The 26,151-nt window shown below is 42.4% G+C and overlaps 3 protein-coding genes across 3 annotated transcripts in view; 1 reads left to right on the top strand and 2 right to left on the bottom strand.

Annotated features, from left to right (window-relative positions):
• frmd4a (FERM domain containing 4A) overlaps window positions 1–2,011 on the bottom strand; it is a 133,909-nt gene extending 131,898 nt beyond the window's left edge. The window contains exon 1 of the mRNA XM_019888289.1: window positions 1,809–2,011. Within this exon, the coding sequence (XP_019743848.1) occupies window positions 1,809–1,853 (45 nt within the window). The 5' untranslated portion in view covers window positions 1,854–2,011. The remainder of the gene's footprint in view (window positions 1–1,808) is intronic.
• Window positions 2,012–6,237: 4,226 nt separating this feature from the next.
• On the top strand, window positions 6,238–17,644 carry impdh1a (IMP (inosine 5'-monophosphate) dehydrogenase 1a). Its single transcript, XM_019888179.1, has 16 exons — window positions 6,238–6,740; window positions 6,812–7,109; window positions 9,247–9,345; window positions 10,497–10,545; window positions 10,990–11,091; window positions 11,203–11,277; window positions 12,617–12,823; window positions 12,905–12,992; window positions 13,057–13,256; window positions 13,595–13,685; window positions 13,764–13,859; window positions 14,799–14,942; window positions 15,632–15,773; window positions 15,887–16,030; window positions 16,508–16,591; window positions 17,548–17,644. Exons 1-16 carry the CDS (start codon window positions 6,698–6,700, stop codon window positions 17,567–17,569), a joined length of 1,884 nt encoding a protein of 627 aa, XP_019743738.1. The 5' UTR covers window positions 6,238–6,697; the 3' UTR covers window positions 17,570–17,644.
• A 2,436-nt stretch (window positions 17,645–20,080) lies between these two features.
• On the bottom strand, window positions 20,081–25,560 carry prrt4a (proline rich transmembrane protein 4a). The gene is made up of 3 exons (XM_019888178.1): window positions 25,451–25,560; window positions 24,836–25,362; window positions 20,081–22,409 (listed from the first exon to the last, which is right to left on the bottom strand). Exons 2-3 carry the CDS (start codon window positions 25,305–25,307, stop codon window positions 20,377–20,379), a joined length of 2,505 nt encoding a protein of 834 aa, XP_019743737.1. The 5' UTR covers window positions 25,308–25,362; window positions 25,451–25,560; the 3' UTR covers window positions 20,081–20,376.
• Between the last annotated feature and the right edge of the window lie 591 nt (window positions 25,561–26,151).

The raw sequence follows: 26,151 nt of genomic DNA, 5'->3' as shown, positions 1-26,151 counted from the left end.
ACCCCCACACACACACACACACACACACACACACACACACACACACACACACACACACACACACTGAATAAATCCTCATTAATAATTCAGGTAGGTTCAAGCTCTGAATGTTATTGGGTTTCAGGAACAGATCACCCAGCTTCACAATGACTTTTCAGGCGCTCATTAATGTATGTTATTTACCTCAGCGCAGACCACATTTAAGAGCCACTGACGTGGATGCTGGACTGTTTGGTGCCAAGCACTGAAGGCGGTGAATGACGAGCGTTTTAAAGGAGTTTAATGGAGCGGTGACAGGGAAAAGCGGCCGCACAGAGAAGACTGAAGACAAAATAAATTTATGTCGAGAAAAAAAAAAAAAAAGGACGGCAATTTAGCTTCGCTCATCCATCAAGTATATCGGCTTCTGATTGGGGTTCGTTTGGATGAATCTCCTAGTAAGACTTTGTGAAAGTACCAGCTCTGGAAATTATCTCATAATCAGCTGCCTTAGCTCAAAATTGCTGACATCCTGTTCAATTGCAATCATAGCTCCTTTCCACTTTTTTTTTGCTGCATCCTGTTGTAGAAAATATGTCCGCCAAATTTCAGATAAATTATTTTTTCATAGGCAGCTTCCTTCCCTTTTTTCCTTTTTTTTTGTTTTGTGTTGTGAACAAAAATTTGACATGAATAAAGTCAGAAAATGGAGAGGCACACAGATTGATGCACTTTCAGTGGTCTATTGAAAGGCCAGTTCTCTTTTATTGGTTTTTGTATTTTTATATTTTAGAGAGCGAGAAAGCACGCAGGAGGCGGGGGGGGGGGGTGATGTTATAATCCTGTGCTAATTTCCTTTATATATATATATATATATATATATATATATATATAGGAGAATTTTGGAGAATTGGGACACTCTACACACTAGCCCCCATCAACTGGAAGGTGCAATTGAGGGGTCCAAGGGTGGAAGTGCGAATACTGGGACTGTTTGTTTGTTGGCCTAATTGTCCACATTTTGAGGAAATGAGCCTATTTTCAACCCATTTTTCCTCCATCTTCTGCCCGTGGCTCCATCATTCACATTTGGCCTTTCACCTTTCTCCCGCCGTTGCTTCAATCATTCCTCGCCTCTTCACCCCGCTGCCTCTCCCCTGGCTCATTGCCATAGTAACAGACAGCCATCACAGGTGGAGATAGTAGGTAGTGCAGCAATGCATGACTCCCTTTTGCTGAATGCCATTGCTATAGAATGAGAATGAGCAGAGCGTGCCATCTTCTACCAAGTGGACCGGCAATTACAGGCTTCCGCACACAATCGCATGACAGGCGTACTTAACATGCAGCATGGCCACACTGTGTTGTTGTTTCGCTGGGTGTTCCAGAGAGTGGACTTGAATGCTTTTACACATGTTGGGCATTTCTACATAATTACTCTCCATGGTCAGCACTGAAGAAGGTCAGGCTGGTCTGTTTCTTGTCAAAGAGGCACTGCATTACCAGCACAAATCCTTTGCAGAAAGGAAAAAAAAACACTTTCCTCACATATGGTATTGGTGCAAGTGACAACAAATCCCCAATGCGGACATCTCGTTTAACACCACAGTCCGCCACGCCGCACTGCACGACCATGTGGAGCAGCGAGACAAAAGCTTGACTTTTTACGAGTCTGAGGCCAAACTCGGCTCCTTTCTCACATGGGAAGTTACTTGAGCATTTCTCCCTGATGGATAAGCGAACATCTTTTTAACCCTGCTTTCATGGACATTGGATGAAAGAAAGCCCGGCACAAAAGGCGATGACAATACTGTACCCGGGAGACTCACCATGAGCAAACACACAGCCGATTCGGGCATGAGCTGGACAGCCATGATGCAATTCTTCTTCTTGTTAATTTCCTTAACGAGGACACTCTTATGTTCTTCGTTTCAATCGTCTCTCTCTGTCCAGATGAAGGAGCTGGTCTTCACATGCAGTTCTCACCTCCTGCTCCTCCTCCTCCTTCTCCTCTTCCTCCTTCTGTCAGTCAGTGAGTGCCGCAGACAGCCTCCAATTGCACTGCCAGTCTCTGTAGTGTCTGTGGCTCACTGCGACTCTTCACCGGGAAGCGATTCCTCCTCCTCCTCCTCCTCCTCCTCCTCTTTCCAGAACAGGATTTTCTCGCACACACACCTCCGAACTACTTCTTTATACTTTTTAATAACACCTCCCCATTTCCGTACACCTCAATGACCCTTGAGCAACCTCAAAGTCTCCCCTTCTTATTATTACTGTCTGACGTCCGCTTATTTTCCCTTCACCTTACAGCACAAAGCACATCCAGGCATGCACGTGGCTTTCTGATATGAAACTCCGCCTTCTCCTCCTGCTTCCTGCTCCCTCTGTGACGGGAAAGACGGACGCTCACCTTTCCTGACACGAGGACAAAGATGGTGAAAGAGGTCTGCGGTGCAGTGAGGATAAATGATGGTGAAGGCAGAAAGGGAGTGTGAAAGAGAGTTAGAGAGAGAGAGAGAGAGAGAGAGAGAGAGAGAGAGAGAGAGAGAGAGAGAGAGAGAGACAGAGACAGAGAGCGACAGCAAGCAGACTGTCAAAGCAGCGGCTGTAACGCACGCGTTAATGCAAAGAGGTTGACAGTGGTGGGAAGTAACAAAGTACAAATACTGTATTTTTTTGCTGAATGGTAGTAGATTTTCAGCTGTCTTTACTTGACTGGAATATTTGCTTTACAGACAACTTTTTATTGTGTCTCTCTTCAACGGATGCGCCGTGAAATATTTTTCACTCCAGCGGAGTTCACCATCCATTTTGCAGAGTATAATTTTCAGTCACGTCAAAAAGTTTTTTCATCCTTAGTTACCATTAAGCATCCCCACATGGCCGGCATGGCTCATACTACACCTGTCTGGAAAGGCACAGTATATGTCACGCTGGTAAAGTGGTATCGATGTTTTAGTATCAATGCATTTTTTTCCCTGAATGATTACAGTGCAGATGTTCAGTATTAGCACTCATACCAATGTTGCCATCCCTACTCCCTGCATTTGTAAAAACTTGCAACAGCTTATTACTTTTTTCTCACCCTGCTTCTACTTTTACCATTGTATGTTTTTTTTTGTATCTGTTCTTAAATAAAAGTACAGCGTGTGAGTAGAGTGTCCGCAAATACTGAATATATACAAACAATTGACACCAACCCAACAAGGTTTGCGTGTGGATGGAACAAAATGATGATAAATCACTTTTTCTATTAGACAAGGCTACGGCCCGACTGCATAAATGAAGATCCTCCATTCCCTTCAAAATATTTAATTGCCACCCCAAAATTTCACGGCAATATTTTTGAATTTATAATATCTCTGGCCCGAAAACAAAACCGCCAAAATAGTTTAATTTTTCAGCGAACAATGGCGGGTAAGGTCCCCCCTTCACAAATATGTGGGGTTCACTGTACACTTTTGGAATGTGAGTCAAATGTGATGTGGATCCATAGTTGAGGTCGACCATAGTCACCTGTGCGTGATTGAGATCCTCAGACAAGTGCTGCTGGATGTGAATAATTTATGCAACTGTGTCAGCGCTCCTAAACACGCATGAAAGGCACGAGACGGATGTATGGGTTGGGAGGCGGGGTTGGATGACAATTTGATGAACGAGCGTAATCATTCCGGTGATGAGTGCTGTTTTTACGTTTGTCTAAACACGCAACAACATCAAGAAGAAGTGACAGCTTGTTTTTAAAATGTGCACCGCTTGAATAAAACATGAGCGATAATGGTAGCTTCATGCACGACAAACTGAGTCGTTGTTTATGCTCACAAGTGGAGATGATAAACCAATTATCAGATCACTCAGAACCATTTGCACATTTTAATTCAGTCTTTTTAAATCTTTGGGTCAGATTTTAGCATCAGCTTGGAAATACAGTGAACCCCCACAATATCTTCATCCTTGGGATATTTTGACAAAACTATTTTGTTCGTCTGATATCAGTGCCTTGAACAACTTAAACGTCCCACTAAGCAAGTGGAGTGCACCTTCACTAGTAACTGCAATACACAATGTTTTGAAGGTAAGTGTCTTTTCTTATTCCGTTCCGACTTCCCGGTACTTACCTAACCAGTACATAGTCACAGATACTTTGTGGCCATAAATTATTATTTTATGTGCATTATATACAGAGTTCGACATTAACAGTGGCCCCAAAATTTACTGATGCTGGCCTACAAACTCAATAAGAAAATATGATGAAATCAATACGCTGTTTCTTTTTTATGATTTAAGATGAAACACTTTGACCGCTTAAAAGAGTCAATCGTCATTGCCGGTTTTAATGCACAGCGCACACGTTTTGGGTTGAAGAAAAAGACAGATGTTCAATACTCAGTTCGATTTTATAGGAGGAAAAGAATTCTTGGGGAAAAAAAACATGCAGAAAAAAAACCTACCATACACAAAAACAATCTTTTCTTAAAGGCTGAAATAGTAAAGTAAAGACGCAAAATTTTAAATAATCATTGCAACTTATTGTATTATGTCATGAACATGGTTCTTTTACACTTAAAATCTTTAGTAGATCAGTTCAAATAAAACTGTTTTAGATGCTGTACCTAACCTCAACAGGGGATGGTAGCGCTGAGCAAGTGTCCATCTTTGGAGGGCGGATTCTGTAGGCTCTGTGGTGTGGAGTTAGTTGGCACAGTTGTCTTCCAGGCATGCATATTTATTTTTGTTTGTTTTTTTTGTTTGTTTGTTTTGGTTTTTTTTAATCCATTATTTCCGCAGCAAAATAAAGAAACATATTTATATGGTGTAAGTGTCACTCAGTACATTAGCAGCCGACAGAAGGTACGTAGCTCTTACCAAATTCTATCAATCCTTTAAACAGCAGGGTAACTTTATTGTTTATTTTTAACACATATCCACTTCCTATCACCATCTCTGACGCCGTTATGGTTACTACAATACTATAATTAACTGAGGTAGTTTTACTCACCAGAAGTCCAGCTGTTAAAGGAAAACTAATCAAATTAGCATAAATATGTGTCATGATTTTTTTTTTGTTTTTGTTCTTTTGTTGTCAAGGGTGCCTGCATGAAAAAATATTACATGTAATATGTGGTGTTATTAGCCCTTAAACATACATTTCAATGAGTACAGAGGGTCGGTAGGTAGAAGTAAAGGATATCAGATGAGCTTATCATTGTCACTAAATACCAAATCTAATTAACTACTGTAGGCTTGAAGGGCGGAACGGTGGGAGACTACTTAGCACGTCCGCCTCACAGTGCAGAGGTCAAGGGTTCGATTTTACAGCCTTCCTGTGTGGAGTTTGCATGTTCTCCCCGTATCTGCATGGGTTTTCTGCGGGTACTCCGGTTACCTCCCACATTCCAAAAAACATGCATGGCAGGTTAATGGAACACTCTAAATTGTCCTTAGGCGTGAGTGTGAGTTTGTATTGTTGCTTGTCTATGTGTGCCCTGCGATTGACTGGCAATCAGTTCAGGGTGTCACCCGTCAACCATTTTGTCGTGTTAAAATACTGAATTTGCAATTACTTCAAAAAGCATCAGATTTGTGCCACGCTCATCAGCTACAAACATGCCAGACATTGATTGTAATCGATGTTATTATCATCAAAGGAGAACAGAGGGAAAGCGAGAGGAAGAGCGAGAGAGAGAGAGAGAGAGAGAGAGAGAGAGAGAGAGAGAGAGAGAGAGAGAGAGAGAGAGAGAGAGAGACTAAGAGTAAGAGGCTTTTCCGGTTCAATCCCTGGGTAACTGTCACAAGCAGTCAGTCAGTCACCTGCAGATGATGGTGTCGAGGCCACCCGGGGCAACGCAAATGTATCTGCTTGTTTCGTTTTAATGTTCGACTGCATTGTTGACCCTCATAAACAGTGAGGTTAGGACAATAAAAGAGACGTTTTAGATAAATTAGTGAAGAAGTCTGAGAAAAAAAAACAAACAAACAAACAAAACAGTTTTGACAGGAAATTTCTTAAATCAAGTGACAACTCTGCTCTACTGAACAAAATAATCACAAGTCTCAATCGTGCCACTTTCTGCCTCAACTACAATGAGGTCTCGCTTGCAAACATCACTGCGCGATTTGACCTCGGACTCATTCACAGATTTGTCTCCTTGAGCTTGGCATAAACATGCGCATTCACACTGGGCTAATCCCCAGGAGGTTTCAAGTGTCTTCTTGACCGCTCTCTTTCGCACTCTCTCCCTCAGTCCAACCGCCTCGCTCAAGCCTACACACCCACCTCGCTCCATCCCATCCTGTATTAACGTTCCCAATCCTCTTTTGAGGCAGAGTGACGTCCGCTACTGTCAGAAACAGACTTAAGCTCCGCCGGCTCTAGGAGAACAGTGGCAAGAAGCTTGTGTGTTGGAATAACCTCAGGAAGAACCAATCAGCACCGATTTCTGTGGTTGGGCGGGGAGGACCTCAAGGGAGGACAGGTCTCCTGCCGCCTAAGAGTTGACTCCCATGCTCAGCTGCTGCTCATGCCAGGGACCTTACAGGGAAATAAACATGTGCACCTTGATCACAAACAACTTAAAAGACTTCCTGAGAAGTTCAAAGGATGATCTCTGAGAGACTGGAGTACTACTGGGCTGCTGCTGCTTTATTTATTTTTTATACAACCTTACTTGACGCTTGAAGTTAGAAATCATCACTTTTTCATTGAGGTCCTACTGTGATGGCGGCGAAACAGATGACAGGACAGCTTCTGGCCATGTCAGGTGTGTCTGAAAGGTGTTTGTGTGAACATGCACTCCAAGCGCTGGCTATGAACGCGTGCTTCTAATTGCAGAAGGGCGACATTGTTTGGGAGTCGACGATCCTAGAACTGTCGTAGGCCTGGATTTCCTTGAGATGGAGGGTCATAATTATGAACGCTTCGGGGAGGGGGAGAGGGACAAATACCAGATTGACTACAGGAGGATTGTGGGGGACATGGAACCGGCACGCCCTCGCCTGACCAGCAGAGATGGGGAGCAGCCTCACCAGTACGGCACCTACGCCCATTCCACGACGCACAGCCACGGGCACGAGACGGCCGCGCAGCGGTACAGCGCCACACGTATTCAAGCCGGGTATGAACCAGAGAGGTTAGTCTGTTTGTCAGCCTGCACTGACTGACTTGAACATCACTTTGCACTGAGACGTAAAGCAACTCTTTCATCTGGAAGTAGACCTCGACTTCCACTCTGAGACCCAAACATTCACATGTATACACACATAGCCCTAACCAGAATGGTTGAGCATGTGGCCAGCACCACTGCCTCACAGTCAAAGGCTCAAGGTTTGAACCCCGGACTTTTACGTGGAGCTCGTTACAAATTTCTCGGGCTTCCTCCCACATTCCCCCCCAAAAATGTCTGGTAGGTTAACTGAGGACTCCAAATTGCCCATATGTGTCAGTGTGAATCGTTGTTTTTGTGCATTGTGATTGACAGGCAACCAATCCAGGTTGTCCCCCATCTCTCATCCAAAATCAGATGGGATAGACTCCAGATCAGTGATGACTCTAATGAGGATAAGCACTATAGGAAATGAGCGGATGGTATTGCCATGGGCAGCACGGTGACCTAGGGGTTAGCACATCCACCTCACAGTTCTGACGGTGCAAGTAATGCAAGTTTTGAGGCTTGCATTGTTTTTCTGCTGGCTTCCTCCCAGATTCCCCAAAACCGGCATGTCATCTTAACTGAAGACTCCAAATTCTCCATCGTCAACGGGAGTGTAAATGTTTCTGCACATGTTTTTCTGCCAAACAATTATATTGAGGATCCCAACACCTTGGCTTGTTTGCGCTGCAAATTCACAAGTCGGTTTATCACGCACTTAAATCCTCTTACCCTGCTGAGCTTTCTGTCTTAAGTGCGTCGAAGGAGTTTCCATTGACATGAACAGATTCCTTTCATTAGAATATCATGTGAGGATTCGAAGGAGGGTCTGGCGCAAGCATGTGAGCAAGAAAAGGAACTCAAGAGAGACGAGCAAGACTGGAAAGTCACACACCAGTCACTTTATTTTCAACTATTTTTCTCCGGAATATGATACAAACAAAAATAGTGTCGACAAAGTGGAAAAATCGGCATCAATGTGACAGATTTGCTGTGACTGCCTGTAGGCCTGATCTATACAGTTATAGTATGCTGCCTCCTGCACAGAATAAGATGTAGCAAATGGACGAATGGAGACAAAAATGAAAAAATACGACTTGCCTCTCTCCACATTTAGTGTTTTGATTTGCACCCAAATGTAAAGTATCCTGGAATATTTTAATCTACACTGGGGGTGTCAAACACATTTTTGACGTGGCCCACATTTTACTTACCTTTACTTTTCCTTGGAGGGCCGTTATTACTGAAATCACATAAAAAAGTAAATAATAACGGTTAATCAATTATTGTTTACTATTACTGTAATGAGGGGTTTGGGAACAAGAAAATGCTTCATTTATGTCTCGTATTTACTACATATGACAATTTTCAATTTTAGTTGAGATTTTAGCAAGCATCATGGAAGTTGACATGTTTGATTTGCTTTCACGGGCCACATAAAATGACGTAGCTGGCCAGATCTGGCCGCCCGGGCCTTGAGTTCGACACCTGTGATCTACACAATCAATTGCTTTTGCGCTTACACACTGGGCGGTGGTCACACAAAATATGCAATTAACCACTCACACTTACAAAATAGGCTATAAATACTTTCTCAAGTCACATATTTTCATGCAATTTACTTACCCAGCACAGAAAGTCACATTTTAAGGGAAGGCTAAACTACTAATAAAATTGCATACAGTACCATTTGGAGGTAAATGATATTTGCTGAGGTAAATTTCTTTCGAGGGAGATGAAACGTGAGTGGGAAATTTTAATAGGCAAGCTGATTTAAAAATCGACATAGTGAAAATTCACTCATAGTGAACATGATAATGAGGTGCTGGCTTTATTAAACTTTCTGTTGCTTGGATTAATGGCACGGACATGCTTTCCATGTTGAAATGGATAACAGGCTAGCTATTATGTTTTGCTAAATTAGAAAAGAAGAAGAAAAGTTAACCTCTTGGAGCAACACCCAAGACAGAAATTTTTTTTTGTCATTATTTCAGTTCATTTCAGTGGTAGTTGGATACTTTTCTGCTCCAAGGAAGTAACCTCTTGCCTTTTGTTCACAAATGTCATAAAAAAAGGTCTGTTTTACGAATTCTGAGCATGTGTGTGTTTCTGACTTCAGCATGGCCGACTACTTGATCAGCGGAGGCACAGGCTACGTTCCCGAGGATGGCCTGACGGCACAACAGCTCTTTGCAATCGGTGACGGGCTGACGTACAAGTAAGGGATGCCAACAACGCAGCCGTGCGCACAACCTACATTTCCCCAGCTGACACAGAAAGTGCAAGCGAAGTGCACAGAGTTATGCGTTGTCTTCCATTAACTGTGTATAATCTTGTCAGCGATAACATATCTGCACGGGTTTTATATGGAGGATTATTTTGAGTCGCATACTTTCAAGGATGACTGAGTGCTGAGTGGATGTTAAAAGCATGCATGTGTGCGCGCGTGAGATAATGGTGTCACTCGTTTCCTTTACGGGTGTTTGCTGGGTTTATCACTGTCAGGCGGATACATTCAGAACAGAATATATCCATTTGGATTGGAAGATTAATGTTTTAAATAAAGGAGAATTTATATGGAAACGGAATCTTACCCTTGCTGGACTTAAATGAGACTTTTCACAGTTTAATCAGTTCCTAGGTGTCTTGATAAAAAGTCTCGGTTTATTCTGTGAAAAAAAAAAACCCACACACCCACGAGTTAATTTTATTTAATGTATCTGGAGCCAATTCAAAAAAGACTCTCGACACCACACACAGAGCAGGTCAAGAACTATGCTCATGCGTTATAAATAAAGAAAAACAAATGAGCAAGCACTTGGTATATATTTGAAAAACTGCGGCTGTGAATGGCTCGTTGACAGGCAAAAATAGGCAAACCACAGAAGATTTACTCCATTTTTTTTAAATATAATATCACGTTTAAAAATGAGGAATACACTCCAGACCAGGGGTGTCAAACTCATTTTTGTCACTGGCCACTTTGGAGTTACGTCTTCCCTCTCAGGCTGGTTATGACAGTGAAAGCACAAAAATCTTTAGTAGTTTGTTCAATTATTGCTCAAGTGAGTGCAAATACGGTAACAAAATTATTACAGGATCTCAATGGCATTTATTACACATGATTATTTGACATTTCAGTACAGATTTTAGCAAGAACCATGCAAGTTGACAGACATGACTTGCTTTCGCAGTGCACATAAAATGACATGGCGGGCCGGATCTGTCCCCCCGGCCTTGAGTTTGACACCTGTGCTCAAGACACACAACAGTTTGTTTTCAGTAAAGCCCTTTTCCCATGTTGCATTGTTTTACACACTTGATGCATCATTCAAATTCGATGCTTATAGACTTTGTCTCCCTTCTCAGTGACTTCTTGATTCTGCCTGGTTTCATCGATTTTACTTCCGAGGAGGTGGTGAGTATCCACAACCACGGACCATGGTTCATTTTGTGAAAAGTTGACCATTAGCAGTCTCACCACACACAATCTGCATCGGCACTATCGCTTGCTTATGAGCCTCTCCTTGTTTTCACCTTTGCCAACTCTGTTGGGAATTTACATTGTTTTCATGTGCGGGGTCACATGAGTTGTTTGTCTGAGAGCAGGTGCTTGCTACAATCACACACCTGTGTCACCCCACCTCAGGCAAATGACTTTGCTCTCTAATGGTCTGGGGTTTTAAACAATAAAACACATTTGATTCACAAATGTGTTGCAGATGCACCTCTGCGATGTGGTCTGTGCATGGGCTTGTTGCAAATTGCTCGGCATCAATTCACACACTTTTGTGACAATACAATCATTTTCGTGTGACAACCTCATACGGTATTGCATCACTTGCGTTGCATTTTTTTATAGGACCTAACCTCTGCATTAACACGGAAGATCACACTGAAGACGCCTCTCATTTCGTCTCCCATGGATACAGTCACAGAGTCATCCATGGCCATTGCTATGGCAGTGAGTGCAGCCTGGTGCTCATGTGGCATGTTTTTTTTTTTTCATCCGGTTTATTGTCTGATTTCCTCTAACTAAAAATAGTATCTGCTGTCTCTATTTGGCCGGTTTCAGTTGATGGGTGGGATTGGAATCATTCATCATAACTGTACGGCTGAGTTCCAGGCCAATGAGGTGCGCAAAGTCAAGGTAAGATATGAAGCCATGAATTGATGCTGCAACCCAAAATGATAATTTCAGGATGTTATCACACATTTTCCCTGTTGATAAGCAGTACATAAGTTTTCCCCCAAAAATTAAAAATGTAACTGACTGGAATGAACCTAACCGGTTCAGGGTGTCCCCTGCCTACTGCCCGAAGACAGCTGGGACAGGCTCTGGCGCCCCCCGTGATTCTTGTGAGGATAGAGCGGTTCAGAAAATGGATGGATGGATGGATGGATGAAAATTAACATGGCCTTGATCCTTTTAGCACGTCCAAACCTCGAGGGTTCTTTCATACTACACAGTACATTTCATAGAGCACATTTTCCTCTAAAAAGTCAATGTTTGGTTCAAGTCTAAATAGTCTCAAGTAAATTTTACAAGGAGAGTTTTTGAGTAACTTTTACTTGCATAACATTAGTTTATTTAAAAAAAAACTCACTCAAGGGATGAGGAATGAACCCACAATATCAAGGTTAGGAGACGACCATGCTACCCATTGAGCCATGACACTCCTACTGTGATCTAGAAAAACGTTTCTAGTTTTTTTCAAGTAAATATCACTCCAATTTTTTGTTGTTCTGTGTAAAATTTACTCTGAATACCGGTAGTTTAAATTTTACTCCATTAAGACTAGGACCAAATATAGTCTTTTTAGAGCAAAATCTACTTTATGAAATGTATTGTGTCGCACCCAGTCTGTTTAAAATTCTAGTGAGTTTTCTGCATTGGTGTGGTTAGTTTGGTCTCGTGTGAACACCACCTTTTCTCCATGTGTTAAGATGTATTTGAGTTCTTTTGGGCTTGTTATTGTATGAAACGAAAGAAAATCGGGGAGAAATAGAGCAATGAACTGATTTGAACCTGAAAAAGTGAAATATACGTGTGGAATGAGATTGAATAATAAGCCTGAAAATGCTTCAAACAAACTCAAACCCTATTGGAACGACAGGTTTTATTCAAGTCCTTGTATGGTACACTTAACCTATGAAATGTGAACACAAAGTGCTCAAGATTTGACACTTGGTATTGCCACTAGTGTCGCTAAGGCCCCAAAGAAGGAACTGGATCCTTTTGGAGGGCAAGTACGAACGCTAACCCGATGGAATCGACTTTCAATACGAATGCAAAGAAGACAGAGTCCCTTTTCTGCTTGTTCACTTTTCTATTTTGGTTTTGTCTGGACCAAATCTTCTCTTTTATAAACCATTTCGCAAGACGGAAAAGAAGGGTGCGAATGTGAAAGCGTTTTTAAAAAGTGACTCTGTGAAGCCACGCTTAAAACCAACTGATGCTTTGCGCTGGCATATTTTGTTCTTGTCAGAAATTTGAGCAGGGCTTCATCACGGACCCCGTAGTAATGAGCCCCCGACACACGGTAGGCGACGTGTTCGAGGCCAAGATCCGCCACGGTTTCTCTGGGATCCCTGTTACAGAGACCGGCAAGATGGGAAGCAAGCTGGTCGGCATCGTGACCTCTAGAGACATTGACTTCCTGTCTGAGAAGGACCACGACAGACCCCTAGAGGAGGCATTTATTCCTTTTATTATATTGAGATCATAGAAATGTTAAATATGTGACATTTAGATTCAGCCTGACCTATTTTTATAGGCAATGACAAAAAGGGAGGATCTAGTTGTCGCACCGGCTGGTGTCACACTAAAGGAGGCCAATGACATTCTTCAACGGAGCAAAAAAGGTAAAGAAAAATAATGTCATCAATGCTTGAACCCCAAAACACACATCTTTTGTGACATCTTTAGGTAAGCTTCCAATTGTCAACGACAGTGACGAGCTGGTGGCCATCATCGCCAGGACTGACTTGAAGAAGAATAGAGACTACCCTCTGGCCTCCAAGGACTCCCGCAAGCAGCTGCTCTGCGGGGCAGCGATCGGTACCAGGGACGATGACAAGTACAGACTGGACCTCCTCATGCAGGCGGGGGTGGATGTGGTGGTCCTGGTGAGTTTCCACAGCACCATGATCAAACTCAAGTTTGTACGGCAAATAACAAGCAGTACATAAGAAATTCTCTTCAACCAGCGTTTCTCAATTTTTTTTTTCAGGTTATTGGCGACACTCGGGAACTGTTTTAATTGTTTTTCCTTTAAAATATTACAAAGTTCACTTGAACCACTTGATGTTTCTCAGAGACAACACTTTGACAAACGCGACTTTAACCCTTTAAGGGACAGCGGTAATTACAGTGGACAGCTTATCGTGTTAGCGGGTTAGAGGTTTTCATTATTGATCCATGAAAGGCCTAAACCTGACTCACCCTACCATTTTTTTCTTACTAGGACTCCTCCCAGGGTAACTCAGTTTACCAAATCAACATGATCAACTACATCAAGCAGAAGTATTCCGAACTCCAGGTGGTTGGAGGAAATGGTGAGCTTTTTTTTAAACTGTGAGATCTTCCATTACAGAGCGTTGTCATCACTTCTTTGCATGGTTGTCTCTTTTTAGTGGTAACAGCTGCTCAGGCTAAAAACCTCATTGATGCCGGTGTGGATGCCCTCAGGGTGGGCATGGGCTGCGGCTCCATCTGTATCACCCAGGAAGGTAAATGATGTGTGTGTAATGCGTTCATGAGCAAACATTCACTCGTTTGCCGTTGTGTTCCTGCAATGACAAAAGTGGGGTTGGCTGAGTCATTCACAATTAAGACAAAAGTCAAAGGTTGCTTTTGTAGGCTGATAACATCATAATGCTATTCCAAATAGAAAACTTTTATAAATGCAGCCCACAATTTGGGCCTTCAGGTGGCTGTTTTTGGAGGATACACACTGTCGCTACTTCACACACATATTCCAAGATTCGTTATGCCTTGCTTCTCAAGCCTAAAAAATAATTGTAAATAATGGAACCATTTTATTCGTCTTGGGTTAAAACAGAGAGGATCAAGAAAAAGAGGTTGGATTGTATCACCGGGAGTTTAAATGTTCAGAGTAGCATTGTACAGAGGTGTTTGCTCAAGTGGACACAGACAGGGTGTCCGTTTGGACAGATTTTTTTCAACATAGAAAAATATTAATCAGCAAAGCATCAACAGCATGCATCCAACATGTACACAACCATAAACCCATGTTACATAAATGACTGTATTCAGTAGTTCAGTTATTCAGTATAAACAAATCACCTTATCATGGGGCTCAGCAATAGTATGGGCTAGCATACTAATTTGAATAACAGCCTAGTACAAAGTGAATTGACGACACATATTGCCACACAAAGCACTTAACACATGTGGTTGATTTCATTAAACTCACCCTTTATCGTCCACACTTGATTAAGAAACTTGCTGCACCTCACACGAGATGTGTTCACAGACCACTAACAAAATAAAATGAAATGGGAGGGCGGGGTGGTGGGGGGGGGACACTTTCATTTGAATGTTTTGGGTTTTTCACTCATTTAAAAATCCACCATCAGAGACGACAGACTTTAATGGCAGGGCATGTTTTTGAAACATTGATTGCTATTTTATTTTTGGCCTCACAGTGATGGCATGCGGGCGGCCCCAAGGCACATCTGTGTACAAGGTTGCAGAATACGCCCGCCGTTTTGGTGTGCCTGTAATTGCTGACGGGGGCATTCAGACCGTCGGGCATGTGGTCAAAGCACTGGCTCTGGGAGCATCGACGGGTGAGACATAAAATTCATCCATCCAGCCATTATCTGATCCGCTGATCCTCACGAGTGTTGCGGGCATATTGGAGCCTATCCCAGCTGTCTTCAGGTAGTAGACCCCTGAACTGTTTGCCAGCCAATCACAGGGCGTACATTGACATAGAACCATTCGTGCTCACAATCACATCTCGGGACAATTTAGAGTGGTCAATTAAACTATGGTGCATGTTTTTGGAATGCGGGAGGAAACCAGAGTATTTGGAGAAAACCTACGTGGGCACGGGGAGTACATGCAAACTACACACAGGCCGGAATTGAATCCATGACCTCTGCATTGTGAGGTGAGGTGGACCTGCTGACCAGTTGACCACCCACCGTGCCGCCGACATGAAATTACATTTTCCATTTTCAGTTGTTTTCATAAAGGTGCTGGAGCCTTTCCCCAACTGGGGTACATCCTAAACTGGTCGCTAGGTACAATTACTAGCCATTTAATTAGGTACACCTGCACAATGTAAAATGGACCCGAACAAGAATTCTACCTTTATTAAGGCGGCAATGCTGTTTTGATCGAGACTGTAAGAGAGTGTTTAATTTAACGGGTTGTTTGTAAATCTGGTTGTAATTTGCAGGGGTGTGTAAATGTCACTATATGCAGGGTTGTTGTTTTGACTATTTTTGTTACTGCTGTTTTCTGTGCTCAGTGATGATGGGCTCACTGCTCGCGGCGACCACCGAGGCTCCGGGAGAATATTTCTTTTCTGATGGGGTACGTTTGAAAAAGTACAGAGGAATGGGCTCCTTGGATGCCATGGAGAAAAACAATAGTCAGAAACGCTACTTTAGGTAAGCAAAGGTGGTCCAGTGGCTACCTTTTGTTTTCTTGCTTCCCAACATTGTCGCTTGATGCTATTAATTTACATGTATTGCTTCATTTTTTTTTTTTTGCGTGTGTCCAGTGAGGGAGACAAGGTGAAAGTGGCTCAAGGTGTATCGGGCTCAGTCCAAGACAAAGGCTCCATCCAGAAATTTGTGCCGTACCTCATTGCAGGCATTCAACATGGTTGCCAGGATATCGGAGCTAAGAGCTTGTCCATTTTACGGTAAGAAAATGTTAAAAAAAGGACCAATTGCTTCTTCAAAATTACTAGGAAATCACAATGCCCCGTCACTGGTGAGCTCTATTTAGAACAGGCATGCGGTCTATTTTTTTTCTTTGGGGGCTACCTGGTGCCTGTGGTTATCGTGTTGCTTTGAAACTTGGTGTAGGGGTGGTTATTATGAAAATTAGCTCCACTGTTAGGTCACAGTGGGGTTGAAATGCAAAACGGCTTGCTCACAGACAGAAATGGGTGGATAAGATTTATTTGGTTATTTAACGTCACACTTGATGCGTGGGCATCCAGACACTCCGGAGATCCAACAATTTTGTAAGCAAGCACTTAAAAGTCCATTTTAAATTTCACATCCCCCTTAAATGTCAGGATCGGAAACAAAGAGAAACATTACCATCTGCCGGATGAAGTTAGGTACTGCCTCCCACCCTCCCTCCCTCTGATGCAGAGTTGTTTCCATCTCAGGTCAATGATGTATTCCGGAGAATTGAAATTTGAGAAGAGAACAATGTCTGCTCAAATGGAGGGCGGAGTCCATGGCCTTCACTCGTAAGTATTTTTAGAAACTTTTGACCTCAAAATTTTCCTTTTCTATTGCGTGATTTGTGGTCCAATTTGAATCGTGATCTGTCTGTGACGTTATGGCAGACCCCAGCTAATCCTCCCTTGTTTTGAGCTCATCTTATTCAGTCCTATCGTTGGATGCAATGGCCGCGAAACATCATACTGTCTTCTCTCTTCCTCTTCTCGCTCATGCTGTCATATTAGATATTCTTTTGTACCATGTAAGTACACCCATGCAGCTTTTTCTCCATCTTCTTGCACAATCCATCGCCTGTTTCTCACTGGTCTACTTACCAATACAGCACACAGTGTTTCCCAACATTTTTTGAGCCAAGGGATGTATTTTCTCCCAGCACACCACCAAACAAGAATTAAGTTTTTATATATTCAGGATCGTGTTTTGTTCTGGCCAAGGCTTCGTCATCCAAATATAAAAAGTATTACTTTGGCGCCATCTGATGGCGCTTTGGTGTCAAGCACCTACAGTATGTTGAAGTGAGGGGAAAGTCAATTTATTTTCCAGCCACAGCTTTGTCTCATACAAAAAAAAAGTTGTTTGACGCCATATTGTGCCATCTATCGGTAATAGCAAACCTTTTAGTGCTGAAAGCAACAAGCATAGGTAGTCATCTTAAATGAACTTTTTTGTGAAACACAAAGCAATTCAAGCAACAGGTGGCTACACAGACGAATTGTAACTTCTGCCATCTAGTGGAAGACCATTGATTTATCCTGGCTGTCTCTTTCGATCGCTGGCTTAAGTAGATGAACAAAGAAACACTATTTGTTATGTAGGAATTATGATTTTTATGTCCAATTAAGTGAAATGGGATCATTTTCCATGGCACAGTAGTTGGGAATCACTAGTGTGACATACAGTGAAATGATGTCTTCACCATAGAGGAAAATTTCCATTTTTACCCATTTTTCATCACTTGCAGTTATGAGAAACGACTTTACTGAGGCCGGAGGAAAGGGAAACTCCCGTTCGGGACCGGATGTTCCCGCCCCAGCCCTGCTGAACAGACGAACGTCGCACACATGAACAGGCCACCAAAGTCTCTCCTTCATGTTTCATAATAACTGTCTTCTGGACGTCATGCACCGCTTTGTTTCTCTCATGAACTTTTCTGGATGATTTTTTTTAAAGAACAAACAGACGTTGGCGAAATAGTTTTGCGACCTGATTTCTTCCTTGCCATGTTCGGTCGGGGTCTCACATTTTGAAAAATTGCGATGTGTGTCCCACTGCACGAAGCTTTGACATACTCTTCTGTCAAAACATGCGGTACACCTGTAGCAGGGGTGGGCAAGTTGTGGCCCGGCGGGCACATCGGGCCTGCTCTGTTTTGTTCAATGCAGCCCACCAAGCATTTACATTATTGTGAGTTCTGTAAATGTGTTGCTTGAATTTAGTTGTTTTTTTTCCCCCCCAAGGATTGGTTTGTTAAAATGTATTTATGAATGCTTCATTCAGTCATCTTATTCAATAGTTGAAATAATATAAATAAATACAAATAATCAGTCAAATTAAAACTATTTTATAGATGATTGCACAGATTTCATTTTTTTCAGTGACAGAAGCCGCATGCAAAACTACTATTCCGTTAGTTGCCAAGACGACGTCTTCATCTTCTTCTATTTCTTGCATTTCTTCCTTTAGGCATTTGACAAGTACTTTTGGTGCATTGCCGCCACCTTCTTTACTATGTGAATGCTGCATGTAAATGTAGTCATGGAGGAAGTAGTCATGGAAACTAATGTGTGACGAATTGCTTCTGTACCATCTGCCACAACAAATATTTGCTATTTACGGCACCAAAAGGCTAATTAACCGACCAGGATTCTACCTTTGGCCAAAATGTGATGCAGGACTCTTGATAAGGTAAGACATTTTTTTACACTTAAAAGTAAAACTTTTTCATAATTAGAGACAGAAGCTTCGTGCAACCAGAATTCGTTTGTTGTCATCCACACGATTAGGGAACGGGGATTTGGGGTGCCAGTTCGAGCTCTAATTTCAATATATTCAAGTTGCATCTGAGTATAAATCGCAGGAAAAGCCAAACTATGAAAAACAGTGCCACTTATATTATGAAAAATACAATCAAATCAAAATTGCGCAACCCTGGTATACACAATCCACTGCGATCAAGAACTGTATCGATAAAATCTATACTGTATGGCAATAAATGTTAAATGATAATAATGCTATTATTTTCATATTAATTTAACAATCTGCTTATTATCACAATTTGCAGTGGCGCAAAAATGCACTGCATAATAAAGAGAGGGGACTTTGGATCGTATGGATGTACCTAATAAAGTGTCAACAGAGAGTGTGTTCCCCAGAAACTCAGGCACATAAAAAGGAATAACAATTTGTACACTGAAAATGTAACTTTCTTTTTAATCATGAAAGTAAGACACCACAAACGTAATTTTATTGAAAAAAAGTCTTTTATTTGCTCATTATTGGAGAAAAATGAACATTGTACATTCCTCAATGAGCATCACACTTGCACTGTAATTCAGGGTCTTTTCTTTCAACGGTAGTATGTAACTTCTCTCAGGATGATCTGGTGTACTCTATATAAAATGGGCTGCCTATTACAACAGAGAGAACAAAAGAGCAAACTTGTACAAATGTGTAATCATGTGTATTTGCTGCTTGTGCTGTAAAAGGGACTGTTTTTGTGTGTGTGTGTGTGTGTGTGTGTGTGTGTGTGTGTGTGTGTGTGTGTGTGTGTGTGCGCATGTGTGTGTAAGACTGCTGAAATGTGCACATTTTTTTCTTGAATAAATAGAGGACACTGACTGACAAAAAGCTCTTGTTCTGATACTTGATTTTCTTTGACACTGTCAGAGGCGATAATTTAAAAATAATTTAAATATTGTTCGTGTAATCATGCATTTCATTATATGAAAAGCAGTTTTTTATATTTTGCTTATTTTATGGATAAAAATGAGGTCAATATGATTTACACATTTCTCTGACAGAGTTAATCAAAACTGAGAATTGCTACCATGAAGGAGACAATTGTTGCTCTTGTATTTAATTACAGTAGATTACAGAAGTGCACCTAATTTTATGTCCAATGAATGTTACCACGATGAAAAAAAAATGTAACTAAATTCTAAAAAGCAACCTGTCAGCATAAGACAAGACTATAGCTGTAGCGTTGCCCTTTTCCTGCAGTGATTAGCATGATTAAATTACCTCCAGAAATCTTCTCTTTACTATATTAAATATGTACAATAGAATTTCAGAATGCATGGAAAATAAATTAAGATTTTTATACTTAAAAAAAAAAAACCTACACAAATGCACCAAATAAACTCATCATGTAGTCTTATGAAACACGAAAGGAAAAATGAATTTCAGGGCCAGAAATTGCATTTTAATAATAGTAATAATAATGTTATTAACAACAACAATAATAATAATAATAATAATAATAATAATAAAATATACACTCCTAATATACATATGAAAAAAATGTTGATTGTGTATGGTGTATTCCACTTTCTTCAGATGGTTAATGTTAAGGATTGCTTTAATCCACAATCATCAACTTTATAACAAATACAATAAAATATTTCTCTACGTGTGTTTATTTAGATGTAGCTGTACCTTCCTAATTTCCGCATTATTTGCTCTGGATATTTCTCTGTTAAACAAGTCTATTTTTTTTTTTTTTTACATTTATCTATATAATTTCAACACATTACGCGTGATTCAAATCGCATACAGAGACTTCACTAACTGTCTACAGTTCGATGGTGTCACTGCAAATGCTCATCGCGTCAATTTGCTTGCATACGTTGACGAACTCCGCTTGCACAGCCAGATCCCATTCCAGCTGCTTGCTCTCGCTCAAGTGTTTACTTCCCGTCAGTCGTCCGGATACTTGGCCATCCTTGGAAGCGACGCTCAAGCTACGGTAACGTCTGTAGTATGACAAGTGCGGGATGGCACGTGGGAGGCTGTTCTGTGCCATGATTTGCCCTCTGTTTGCCCAAGAATTGGAGCGGAGCTTTCTTGTCTCCTTGGCTTTGCTACACAGGCCCAGAGTTGAACCAGACATGCTTCCTTTCCAATCAGACTGCTCAGATGACACGGGTGCTTTGTTGTGGGATTTCAGTATGCCGTGAAGCTGGGAAGGTTTGGAATTGTTCTCTTGATCCAGGTCTCCACAGGAAGAGGTTCGATAAAGAGAACTTTCCACAGAGGCAGGCCCTTGTTTTGATGTGCCTTGTTTGGGAGAGCCCAGGGAATGGCTGGAGGAACTAGGGAAAAGTCTCGGCATGCCGAATATGCTGTGAGCGAATAGGGATTCACTAAAGAGAGCCTGGTCGATGCTGCGGGAAAGGTCTATTGGAGATGGAGGCTGTAGGTCCACAGTGGAGTCGGCCCGTAAACTCAGGGAGGAGAGCTGGAAGTCTTCATATTTAGGCTTGTGCGCTGGGCTTGCGGGTGTCGGTAGTAAAGCAGTCTGAGATTGGTTTGGCAAAGAGGTACAGGCAAGCCCATTTGCAGGAGTATCCAACATCAAGCCAAGAGGAAGAACCTCCGACGGTCCCTTTGTTGTGACACCACACTCTACCATCTTTTGTGGTTTCTCTTGCGACCAGGAAATTACGTGTGTATTTGCATGGCCCAGAGAGGGTAGGGTGATCCCACGCGAGGGTGAGCTGCAGGACAGTCGAGACCAAGACCCTGGCCTGGGATGAGCCTTGAAAGACTTGTGACAGAACAGAGGATGCGTGCCAATGAGAGACAAACCAAGGCAAACTCCGGTTTCACACAGCCGGCATCCGATATGATATCCCCACCAAGGCCAGGGCAGGAAGCCGTAGCTTTCAACTCCGCCGAAACCAAGAGCGTGTAAAATTCCATAGAGCTGCAGGCCACCGCATCCTAGCAAACACAAAGAAGCCCCGACTCCGGCACCTGCTGCCCGACCCCAGTCTTCCACTTTTGCAAAAGGGCAACTCGCGGGGTGCATCATCTCAGGAGATACGCCGTACTCCCCGTTGTCATCCAGCCGGTAAATGTGTTTGGTGTCCACGTGTATCACACAGTAAAAGATGGCATAGGAGCTTGAGAGAAAAAGTGTCAAGCACACAAAGACCCCCTGAGGCACCAGGAGAATGATAGTGGGAATGCTGTGAAAGAGCTGCAGAATGCCAATGCAGCCAAGAGAAACACCAAAATGCACCAAGGATAAAGAGAGCAGGAGGCAAGGTTTGGGGAGGGCGGACAGCGAAGGAGAGATGGCGAGTGAAAGCGAAAGACGCTTACGAGAGCGCAGAGAAAGAAGGAAGAAGGCCAGGGAGAAGGCGGATATCAGACAAGGGAAGGGAAGCTGGGAGAGCAGCAGAGAACTCAGAGGAGGAAGGCGGTCTTGATGTTTGTAAGCGTCATAGAGCAAGCAGAAAGCCTGAATTCCGGTGAAACCGACGAGAAATAAGTGCAGCAGGGCGAAGTAGGGGCTTCCAGATGGACAGCGGAAGGGGAGGCCCAACAAGCAGACCACTGAGATCAGGCTGAACACTGTAAAGACGGAACCAAGACCGTAGATGTGGGCTTCCCAGGCAAATCCCCATGTGGCGAGGGCAGTGTTCCAGTCCGAGTACAGAGGAACAAAAAGGGCAGGACTATGATCCAGAGAGGGACCCAGGGAGTCACTGGGTGGAAATTCATCCTGGTACATGGGAGTCGAGGTTGGGATTGTTGTCTCACAGGGTGTGACTGATGTCTGGAGAGGACCACTGGTCTTGGGCAGTTGCCGGTCATCATCTGTCGAACGAAAAGACAAGAACATGTGAGTTCAAGATGAGCTCTTGAACCTGTTTTTGTACTGAAAGAAACGGCTATCTTTCCAGTGTCTGGTCAGGGGGGTGGGCGGAGCCTTTGGTGCACACCTGTTCGTTTCGGCTTTATCATTGGTTAGGTTCACAAGCGCAAGATTGAAAGGAGCTAGTTGTCGGAATATTGTCGACTTTGGAGTCTAATTTTGTAGCCTCACTTGTGGTGTGTAGTGCATTTGATTCCTTTGGTTTCATTTCTTTTTTTTTTCCCTAAACATGTGTTGTGTGGTTTAGATTCTGATTTTGAATTTGCATTTCTAGTCTTAGACCCTTTCTAGTGTGATTAGGCCTTTGTTTGTTTGATTTGGTTTCTCCGATCAGAATTTGTTGTATTTTTATCTTTTTGCCGCATATCCATGTTGATTGTTTACCTGTTTAGTTATCCCTCTGATCAGTTCTATACCCGGCGACAAGCTCTTGCTGTGCTTCACCCAGCCACCTCCACCTAGCTTGAGTTTTTTACGTCAACCTTTTGTTGATGTCGTTTTTCGCTAGTTGCTTCATTCTCGATCACATTGTCGTGCTTCCTGTGTTTTAATAAAATTGTATTGTTTGTTCACATGTGCGTCAGCTCTATTCTTAGGGTTCAATATTGTAGTACACGATCGTAGCACAGGCAGTCTTCAAAATATGTTTTTAGCATGATGGAGAACACACCCTGGAGTGGCTAATGACTATTTACAGTCATTCATACCTACAGTTAATGAACGGAATTCAAAACACAAACTCACGTATCGATCTCGTGACATTGATGTTGTTTAACATTAATACCAATGTTGGTTGATATTATCAATATTTGGCTCGATCACCTTAGCAGCAGTGTCTGCGGCATGTCCCGAATGCTTGGATCTGCTGCACTCCTTGACAAGTAAAATAATTCGGATTGGTGATAAAATGTTGCCTTTATCTAAAGACAATCAAGCAGTGGCTCATTTGCATGAAACAGGACTGCCTCCTCAAAACAGGCTAATTTCAGCGGCGCTATAAAAATAGGAGAAACAATATACTGATGTTTTGGAGATGATGAAAGCATGTCAGATATTTTATAAGCCTGCAAAGCACTTTATAAGAAGTGAGCGCGGGAAGGATCAAGGCTTGTGCATGGCCTCCATTATTGTCTTCACTACGAGGAAACAGTACAGAAAATGGAGTGGAGTATGTTAAAATAATGCATTATAAAACAGGACAGGCTTGTAAGTGGGTCACACAGAGCGTGGGGAGCAAGTGCAAGTTATGAGTGCACATGCAAGTGAGACAATATCGACTTCTCCGACGCTCCCGTTTTTGCCTGGCTATTAATATACTGAGGGGTTGTATGTTGTTATTGAATCATTTTGGAGAGATTCTGATAAGTGATGTGGACCTCATTCATAAAAAAAGAATGGTCATGCTCAGAGTTATTCGTGGTTATTAATGGAATGTGTCCTAGTTCTTGTCCTCTGTCATAGTAAATGGATTGCTCATCCGGCAATGCAATCAAGTGCTTTTCCTGGCAATTTGCCCCCGATGAATGTCAATTGTTTCAACAGAGTGCATTGTAAAATTGTCACATTTGGACAGAGAATATTCTAACGAGGGCAACAGAACAATTTTTGCAAGAGCAGGCACAACTATACTTGGCTTCCATCCATTATTTATTGCGGTTGTCCTCATGAGGCTTCCGTGTGAATTGAAACCGATCCCAACAAGGACACAAATAAACAAGCATTCAAATTCACACCAAGCGAAATTTCAATCTTTTCAATGAATGCATGTTCTTGGAATATGGAAGGAAGTCAAACCCCGAACCTCAGAACTGTGATGGAACCATGCTGAACTGCTTGGTCACCCTGCTGCTTCAGCCCCAACTAGTCGAGCCGTAAAGTAAGATTGCTCCCCGTAGTATATCCTACAATACTTCCAACACCAACATGATGGAAAGAGAGAGGAGTGATGTCCCCCCGGCAGGCAGTTAGCGCGTTTGTCTGTCTGAATCCAAAACTAAAGGACTGACAGTCAGTATGCTGCTTTCTGCAACACCCTAAGATGGTGCCAAAGGAAAGTAGGAAGGAAAGTAGGAAAGTCGTAACTGGCATCAAGGAAGTATTGTTGAAGTTAGACATAAGTATACACAGTCCTCTCCTACATGCTCTTCACGTTTTAGCAGGTCGCAACAGAGACTGGACGAGTCACAGAAAGGCATAGAAATGGATATCCTTTGATAACGTTTAATTGATCTTTGAGATCATAGGTTGTAGTATAATTAGGGTTAAACTGCTAATATACAGAAGGCAACTTTTTTTTAAGCATCGACATCAATTGCTTGCAATTGCTGTTCATGGCAGGGCTTTATGCCTGTCCTCCAGTTTACTTTACCTCTTTCTGTCTCTGTGTTAGCTCCTCTGATCGGGGCCACATCTTCAAATCCAGCTTTTGTCGTAACGGCCTTTCCTGGTCTGCCAGTGGCTACAAGTGAAGTACTGTTCTCCTCGTCGGACGTAAGATCTGGACCAGACTGCCCACTTGGGAAAAAGTCCAGCATAACTCCATCTGTTGAAGAAGCTACTGATAAGGTAACTTCTGCAGCTCTCTGGGTCTCTGGTCCCTCATCCCTTCGATGTGACGGCGTTGTCTGCAAAACCTCCTCGACATCACCGTACTCACCGAGAACTCCCTGTCGATCGAAATCCCAACTTACAGATGGACTTGAAGAACGTTCAAGCATGTTTTCCCCCAAACCAGAATCAAAAGGTCTCCGTGAGGATCCCTTGGGATGTTCTCCGGTTAGCAGCGCGGCACGAAATGAAAGAAGCCATGACAGAAGGAAAAGATTCCACTGAAAAAGCATGATCAGGGTCTATGAAATCCCACTTATCACATCTTGGATTGATGATTTGTTCCACCTAGAAGCAAAATAAACGCAGACATTTAAAAAACACAAAAATGGCTAGAATAGGGTGGAATAGTGTGTGCCTGTTTCAGTATTCTTACCTCATCGGGAGCCCACTCTGCTGCTTCCAACACTGGATCACTGCATAACTGCACTCTCGCTGCATAGTGCGCTTTTTTTGTTCTGTACACATACGCACACACGCTTGTCGACCCCACCTCCTGCAGATAAGGCCCACTCACTCAATACACTGAAAGTGCTCTACATCTGTGCTCTCAAAGCGTGGTATTATGGTAAATTAAAAAAAATGACTACCTAAGAACAGTTCAGTTTTTAAATTTGATTGAATACATTTGCAAGGAACCTTGGCTCTTGTTTAAAATCTCGGGATGAAATCACAGCTAGAAACCCCAATTTAAATGCCTAACCCTGACATGAAACTTGACTTTGAAAAAAGTAGCCTGATTAACCAGGGTTTCAAAGCAGGTTAGGGTTGCAACCCTAACTTGAGTTTTTAATCTTGACATGAAACCATATTCTGAAACCTGAATCGTATCTCAAAACCCTTACCCTTGTTTCAAAAACAAACCTGAAACTCTAATTTGAATATTAACCCCTGCATGAAACCCTACATTGAAACCCTAACTTGAATGCCTAACCTTGCCTTGAAACGATACTTTGAACCCCTAATTCTGTCTTTATGCCCGAAGCCAGGAGTGTCCAGACTTTTTCATTTGAGGGCTGCATACGTAAAAATGGAAGGATGCAAGGGCCACCTTCAAATTCTTCAACTTTTATTAAA

The sequence above is a fragment of the Hippocampus comes genome, unplaced genomic scaffold, assembly GCF_001891065.2.
Source record: "Hippocampus comes isolate QL1 unplaced genomic scaffold, H_comes_QL1_v1.1 scaffold112, whole genome shotgun sequence".
Classification (NCBI taxonomy): domain Eukaryota; kingdom Metazoa; phylum Chordata; class Actinopteri; order Syngnathiformes; family Syngnathidae; genus Hippocampus; species Hippocampus comes.
The sequence above is the reverse complement of the archived record's forward strand: the minus strand, read 5'-3'. Positions and strand labels throughout refer to the sequence as shown.